General features: G+C 41.4%; 1 protein-coding gene across 1 annotated transcript in view; it reads right to left on the reverse strand.

The window, feature by feature from the left end:
- The window catches only part of LOC141904449 (QRFP-like peptide receptor), a 29,173-nt gene extending 23,398 nt beyond the window's left edge, over positions 1-5,775 (reverse strand). The window contains exon 1 of the mRNA XM_074793038.1: positions 4,807-5,775. Coding sequence (XP_074649139.1) covers positions 4,807-5,775 — 969 coding nt within the window. The remainder of the gene's footprint in view (positions 1-4,806) is intronic.
- Positions 5,776-8,151: the final 2,376 nt, after the last annotated feature.

Genomic DNA, 8,151 nt, shown 5'->3' on the forward strand with positions numbered 1-8,151 from the left:
AGTAATCAAACCATGGCAAGCGGGGACGGGTCAGACGTGAAGACGTTACAGAATAACGACCAAATCCGAGATAATACTTTCGACACCAAACCGAACATGATTCAGGACAATATTCACCCTAATTCGTCTCCTAAAACAACTCGATCATCTACCGCACAAATCTCATTCATTACGCCTCATTCGATTGTCGATGGCAAACCCTCTATTGCGGAAATCATAACTATATCGTTGTTAGGATCGGAGATAAATACCGAGTGTTTTATCGTCGTCGTCGAGTGAAACAGAGCATATTTCGATTAGGACGAGAAGCACCATTATCATCGGCCCCGTAATACGATCAGCCGCGAGCGAGCGCGAGGAGAGCGGCCGCCGTGTATCGCCGATAACCGATTGATTTGATCGATACGGCTTGAACTTGTTGTAACGCCGATTTTCGCATATTACGGAAAATTGATGATCGCGCAGATACCGGGTTGATATTCTGCGCTCGCAGCGAGTTGATCGGTGGCCTTTTCTAATATTACAACTTTCAAACGATGGATCGCAGACGTAATATCATCAAATGCACATTTTCACCAGTTGAGAAATGAAGCCACGTCTGGGCTTTGAGTTCCTGGAATCCCGTTTGACGTATATAGCTTAGGTACTGCACCTTTTGAGAAGTAGGATAACGTCTATGATAGAATGCATATTCCAATGATATATCGTTGCGATATCGAGAAAGGAAATATTTTAGTTCTACTTATTCCCAGGGGCAGTTGCGGTTATAGCTTAGATTTTATACCAATCTTAGGCATTCTAAGTTCTATACCAAATCAAACAACTTCACATTAATCTACCCTTTCACTTTCTCTCATCTCTTCTCTTCTCTCATCTCTTCAACGCCTGCGTTGGCTGTCTTTGAGGCTATGCGAAGCGCACAAGGAAATGCGCGCTACAATATATGTAAGTGTTTGTTCTTTTCAATTGTTTATCTTTCTACTGATTTTATTGTCCTGGTTTTCCATGAAATGAATTTTGAATTGAATTGAATTGAATTGAGTCTTAGTATCTAATACCACATTTTGTGATTGACGTAATTTTACCAGGTTTTTTATGTCTAAAAGAAACGTGCACTGAATGTTGATGGCGTCTATTATATAGATTTAAGAAGTAAGCCATGGTTTACTAAGTTTACTAAGAAAATACTTCATTTTCATTCGTCTTCCTGCGTTTCGACGATACTAATAATAATAATATTATCAGACGTTTGCACAGCGCTCGATTCCTTAAATACTTAAAATATTAGTTTCATATCGAACGCTTTTGCTACGAATGCTTGTTAGTTACTACACTAATCTAAATGTCTAACAGGCATCTATTCTCAGGTATAAGTGACGTGCAAGCTCGTTTATCAGGCGCTTTATTGCGCTTTTGATGAAGCGAGGCCGCGAGACAAGTGCCACTGGTTCCAGCTTAAGAACAGGGTGGTGCAATGCGGTGTTCGAACCCACAACGCTTTTATTATGATTAATGAACAATTGTTGTGAACGGATAATATAATTTCAACCCCACAATATACGAACTTAAGATCAAATAAAATTTTAAAAATAAGAAATCTAAAATATTTCTAGAATAAAGAAAATTTAACATTTTTTAAATTTCGATGATGAATTTCGATTTATATCCCGATCTAAAATCCTAATATCCACGTGAACAGTCGTGCAACGAGATATGTTCTGAGCTCAAGAATACGACGCTGAAGTGCGGGGTTCGAACCCAAATAATATGACTCACACACATACCGCGTTCACGTTCATCTCCGAATGAAGAAGAAACTCGTAGCAAGATCTAAGATGTTCGCGTTTAAACAGTTTAACAGACGAACAGTTAAAACATCAAAGCAACTGCTAACGGCACGATTAGCGCGTATAACTGCTACATTTTGATGGTATGTTTGAAATGTTTGAAATGATTCGTTGTTATTCGCCAAAATTAACGGAACGTGAGGAAAACGTCAGGGCAGGTTCAGACCTCTTAATCATCAAACACGTGTCGAATAGTACAACGTACACATTACTACACCTCGCTACACATTACCCGCTTCAAAACATTACTACTTTGTTTGTAACGAGCTAACATTTCCTGAGAAAAAATATCATCGTGAACGGGGGGGGGGGTACCGTCAGCGCTACTGTGGCAATTGGGGATTCCACGTATGGCAGGCGAGGATCCGCCAGGTGTCGCTAGTAGAAAGTCGGTCTTACGCATTCGATTTCTTATACATTTCAATAAAAACAAAATTAACTTTTCTCTTAATCCATTAACAATGAAAACTATACCGATATCTGAGAAGAAGAATAGTAGTGTATATTCGGTGTGATAATATATGAATTCGGGAGCCTAAAAATCCAGTTCAAAGTTCTGACATCGGATGACCGGCTAGTCACGCCATCTGGTGAGATAGATGGTGTCGTAGGCTCCCCATTGAAATGTACACTACCCGGTAATGCTACTGTGGCAATCGAAGCTACATATCTAGCCAATCGAATGCTTGGTATACTAATAGAGCGAAATTGCCGGTATAAAAAAAATATATATATATATCAATAGGTCCCGGCGGAAGGTAATCAAATCCTGCCAGAAGCGGATGGGGTCCTCGCAGATATTTTAGCCCGGGAATTTTTCCGGCGATTTTTAGCTTCACTCGATTATGAAGACGCCGCACAGGCGGTAATTAGTGTGTCCTGCCCGCCAGACATTGTCTAACGCGGTGCGTTTCTCGCTGCGACGAGATCAGGATGAAGAGCCTGACAAGAATCTTAAACATCGTCTGAAATGGGAAACGCGCACCGATTTGCGATGTTTAATGGGCGTTTTAACGTCGCCTCGCGATTATAATGATAACGAATTCCCGACGTCTAATAGAAGTTCAATTAGTCGAAGTGACTGACTCAGTAACTTCGATAAAAACATTCCATCCGGCTGGAGAGGAGTTCGAGGACTGTAATCGATATTTGTGGCGTACATTCTTGTTCATAGTTTCTCTATAAGCGGCATAAGATCCTTCGCTTATGGGCTTTGAGGAGTGCAATAATGTGGCCGGGAAGCGAGGATCAACCGGGTTCGCATCGCGTTTCAAAAAAGCAAGAGTTTTAACGCTACCAAACTTGAGAGAATTTCCAGATGACTCATGAATGTCACTCATGACTGGTGGCCGCTAAGCGGCTACCTGTCCGCCTAAGAAATTTTGGGCAACGTAATAAACCAATGAAGTTTTATTTATTATTATTATTATTATTATTATTATTATTATTATTGTTATTATTATTATTATTATTATTATTATTATTATTGTTATGGTATTTTAAGTGCCAGAATCCACTTAAGTGATCAATGGCAATTTACCTGTATTTACCTTAGCGCATTATAGCATTGAATATCAGCTTCTAACAAAGCTACTAAAACTGTGCTCTAAGGCAACCAGGAAATAGAACTTAACACTGCAACTCAATTCGTTTTTCTAAGTGACTCGATAGAGTGTTGCACCATTCAATTTGTAGCGACGTAAACCGTATTTTCGCGTCGACATTGCCCCCGTTATTGAACACCGAAACGGCTGTCGCTGTTATCATTTGGTTTATGCAGCTGTTCCCGCGGTCAATAACGCGCTGAGCGGAGAAAGTGACCAATTTGTAACGTCGAATATCAGCTCTTAACAGCAATCCCATTTGACCGCAAAACATTCGGCCCCGGAGACAAAGCGGTGACATCTCTCATCCAGTCTTTTACACTAATATATCGTCGCTATACCGCAGAGATCGGTGCGTGATGAATTACGAAATATTTATACGGCCGAATTTTCCGTGATATCCACAGCGCGTAAATACGAAACTAATGATTTTGTAATGAGCGCGTCGCCTCTGGCTGCGGGGAGAGATGCGGCATGTTTGACACAGACACACGAAGCTCTCCTACGAATATCCGAGGCGTATTAAACAAAAAAGAGGAAATGTCAGACTCGACGTCTGAACAGAGGATTAAATCAATTTACAGTCGAATCGATAGATTTCACTAATACTGATTCCCTAGCGGAATACGGAACCAACTCGTCGCGGATGTGACAACTTTCAAATGGCTTCGTCGATTGGCTCCGTTCCAATCGATGAATCCGCGACGTGAAACATAGTGATGTAAACCCTCGAAAACTAATATCATATGTAGGAGGCCAACTATCTTAGAAATTAAATGTTTTATCTTTAAGAAAGGTTTAATTTAAGGCATCACGAAGTTGTAAGACGAATGCCATTCAAGTACAGCGCACATAGCGGGCCGTTGAGGATGCATGTATGAAATAGATCATTGCATGAGTATTGTACTGAATTCTGTAAAGTAAAGGAAACATTTCGGACTCTTTTTCAAGTTTTCAGTGAGTGATTTCATAAATAATCGCCCCATCACGCACTTAGTGTATCATCGAGGACAACATCAGTATTCCAGAAGATGAAGATATATTCCAAATGTTGAATAAACTACTATAAAGCTCAAGGAAACATTTCAGGCTCTTTTCATTCTTAGTGTGAATGTAAAATATCTTTTAAAGTATCCTCGCAACACGGACTCAGAGTGTCTCATCAACGAGATTATAATGAGGATAACATCAGTATTCCTGATGTTGAGAATTAAGATATAGTCCAAATATTAAATAGAGTACTAGCTTAAGGAAATATTTCAGGCTCTTTTCATGCTTTATACGGGATTCTAAAGTATCTTTACAACGCGAACTCAGAGTGTTTTATCAATGGTTATTATGAAAAACCTACGTACCTTCCGTTTAGACTTGAGCTGTTGCGTGTCTCTGATTTCATCAGCGTTACCGGGAGTCGTTCTTTGCCACAGTTTACGTCCGACAAATGCATACGTGAACGTCAATATGAGTAAAGGAACTAGATACGTTAAAACCAGTATGAATATCGTATATCCACTGCGCCAGTGAGGACTGGGCCAAGATTCGTTACAGATCTGAGTACCGGTGGCCGGGTTGAACGTCAAACGCCCTATATACAACTGTACAGACGACAGGCCCGTGGCGATCACCCATATTACCGAGATGACGATTTTGTAACGGGATTTTGTCATTCGCGACCTCAACGGGAACGTCACTACCCAAAACCGGTCGATTCCTATAGCCATGTTCGTGCAGACGCTGGCCGTCACCGAGGTCAGCTGCATGAACAAAACAATAGGGCACATAGGCTCGGAGAATATCCAACTTCTCAACATCAGACTGCTGAATGTGAACGGCATGCAGAACAGCGCCATCACCAGATCGGCGATGGCGAGACTTATCAAAAACCCGCGCAGGTCGGTGCGAGACCGTTTACCGCACGAGAAAACAATAATCACCAAAATATTACCGACAACAGATAGCACGATCGCTGACGTATAAAATACAATGAGCACAATTTGAGATTCGATCGGCAACGGGCCTGATAACGGGGCCGGTGACGTCATATTGGCCGTATCCACGCCCGATGTTTCGTTCGTGAAGTTAAGATAACCGGATTGCGGTATTTGTGAGTATATATATTCCGGATTGATGGCCTTGCTGTCGGCGGCGGTTGACGCGGTCGAGTTTGAGTCCATACCGGTGCCGACCGGTTGAGTGTTAATAGCGGTAGCTGGTAGTGGTTCTTCATATCCCATGCTATCCTGGACTATCCTAGCCACGGATATCCCTCGCACGTAGTTGCTGTAAGTCGGGTTTTTGATCGGTTCAGGAGACCGCGATGTCATAACGCCTCCCACGTCGCCTGACTGTAGCCGCGCCTCACAGCGTCCATTCTAGCCGCCGATACCGCTAAAAGCCGTTGTTATATACGGGGTCGATTTTCTGAAATGGAAAATAGTAAAGTCTGCATCAAATTATTTTTAAAGCGTGAACATCATTTGAGATTCCTGGGGCCAGTTACGATTTCGTGGCTTACTCGTGGGACAGTGGCTTAGATTTATGACCATCAAAATCTATTGCCGATATAACAACTCAAAACCAAGTCTTAAGATTTTAGATCACGTTTGGACTGGTGAGATTATCCTGGGCTATTCATAAGAAACGAATTACTCCTAAGTTAATTCAAGAATTTGTCCTTATCGTAAAACTTTGGGCTAGCAAAAAAATGAATCGTAAAACCGCCTTCGTGGTTTAAGGTAACGATGTTGCCCGACGCATAGCCAGTCGCTCCGGTGTTATGTCTGGGTGATGCCGTTTAAACAAAGAAAATATAGCGGCACATTGTTTCGTACATACATACATACACGTAGATGCAGCTTCTATATACACTGCTGATTCTAAAAACCTTCGATTTCATTTAAATGCGTAAACGTTATTATAGCCCGACGCGTAAGATGTTTGTAAACATTTACCGCGCTCTATTCAGAATTCGCAGACGTCGTTCAATGTTTCAACCTATAGAGAATTGATTACCAGCTTATATCGGAGCCGAGGATCGAGAGAGAGAGAGACAGAGAGATAAAGAGAAAGTTCATCGCTTGAATAACCTTCCCATCAGGGAGAGTAGCTATTGTTTCATTGTCCTGCATTGTCTGTTTGTCCCGGTATCATTCGACCATCCCCGCGACCCCTGTAGGTATCGCCCCGGCGATGTTTGGAAATAGTTGCAAATGTTGAAAAGAATCAGTGACTGTCGACTAGACCAGTCGATGAAGCGATATTTGCTTAATTGGCAAATATTTGCTCGATCTGTCGCTCCGAAATACCGGCCGCGATTCATATAAGTATTGCAGCAAGCTGCGTGTATGTTTAGTGCATTTGGTGGTCACTCCGTGCGTGTGTCAGCGACTAGGTCAAACTTCCGATGAACAATTCAACATTTGCCATCACTCTTTATTTCAACAAAATGAGTTTTAAATTCATATCCGCAAAGATAACTTTTCGTTTTTTACATTTCTTTTCATCGCTACCAGAACTGATTTCATTTGTACGAGCTAACTGCATTCTCCCCGGCAGGGATACGAACCTGATGGGATTGATATCTAGCGATTTTTTTATTTTTTTTTTACCACCCTCAACTCTCATCCTCAACTCTATGGCTTTTACCAACCTGCAGTTCACAGGGGGTTCGATGTTTATTTTGCCCAATGAGGGAGAGAACAAAGAAGAACCTTCGACCAAGAAACTCTGCCACCACCAGGGTTTGAAACCATAAACCCCGCTTGATTGACGAGACCAGTGACCGGCGGCTTAAACCTCGAGGCCACTGCGCCTATCTAGCGATACAGTCATAGGTTCGAATTAATTCCTGGCGAGGGAAGGATGGCTACGCCAATCCATATCCATATCCATAATCCATATCGTAATCCATATCATACCGGCATTCATAAGTTTATAAGAATGAAAATAAATCATATCATATCATCTTTAAACTCAATCTACGAAACTATGTTAATTGCATAAGTCATCTGGACCGAATTTAATAGTTATAAAGTATAACCTCCGACCTAATTATACCTGAAATTTACTAAATTAGTGTGAAATCTTACCGAGATCTATACAACCGACTGTTCCTTCCTTTATCTTCCATGTTCACATGTTTTTGCATATACTATTGGCGTTAGATGTTATGAATTATGAATTTGATCAAATCAGAATCGCGATCGCATTGAACTTCACTTTACGTGTCTGAGCATTACAGCTCCGTATACGCTGTATTCTTTCCGCCGACTTGTTGCCAGAAGCGGCGCTAGTTTTCATCGGACGTGTAGCGTTTATCATATTTTTCACGGTTAACTCCACGACCGGCACGTTACAAACAGTTCATTTCTATACGAAACGTACTCTATGGCTTTAGACCTGAGGACCGGGATCCAATCCACGTCACAGTTACACAGTTCAAACCATATACTAAAAAAAAAACTATCCAACCAGGGGCGCGATTGAGCTTTGCCTACCTGGAAAACTGCGCAACTATACAGATTCATATCTATATTTATTACCAGAAATCTATAAAGACTTTATAAATTTTTGTTATAGCAAAATTCATATACTTGTTGATAACGATGACGACTATTTGAAGTCGGTCCCAAAGCCAGATCTATGAGTCCTCGAGGGATACACCCTTCGCGTAAATAGCGAGGAATTTGGCACCCGAATAT

This window comes from Tubulanus polymorphus, chromosome 4 (genome assembly GCF_964204645.1).
Source record: "Tubulanus polymorphus chromosome 4, tnTubPoly1.2, whole genome shotgun sequence".
Lineage (NCBI taxonomy): Eukaryota > Metazoa > Nemertea > Palaeonemertea > Tubulaniformes > Tubulanidae > Tubulanus > Tubulanus polymorphus.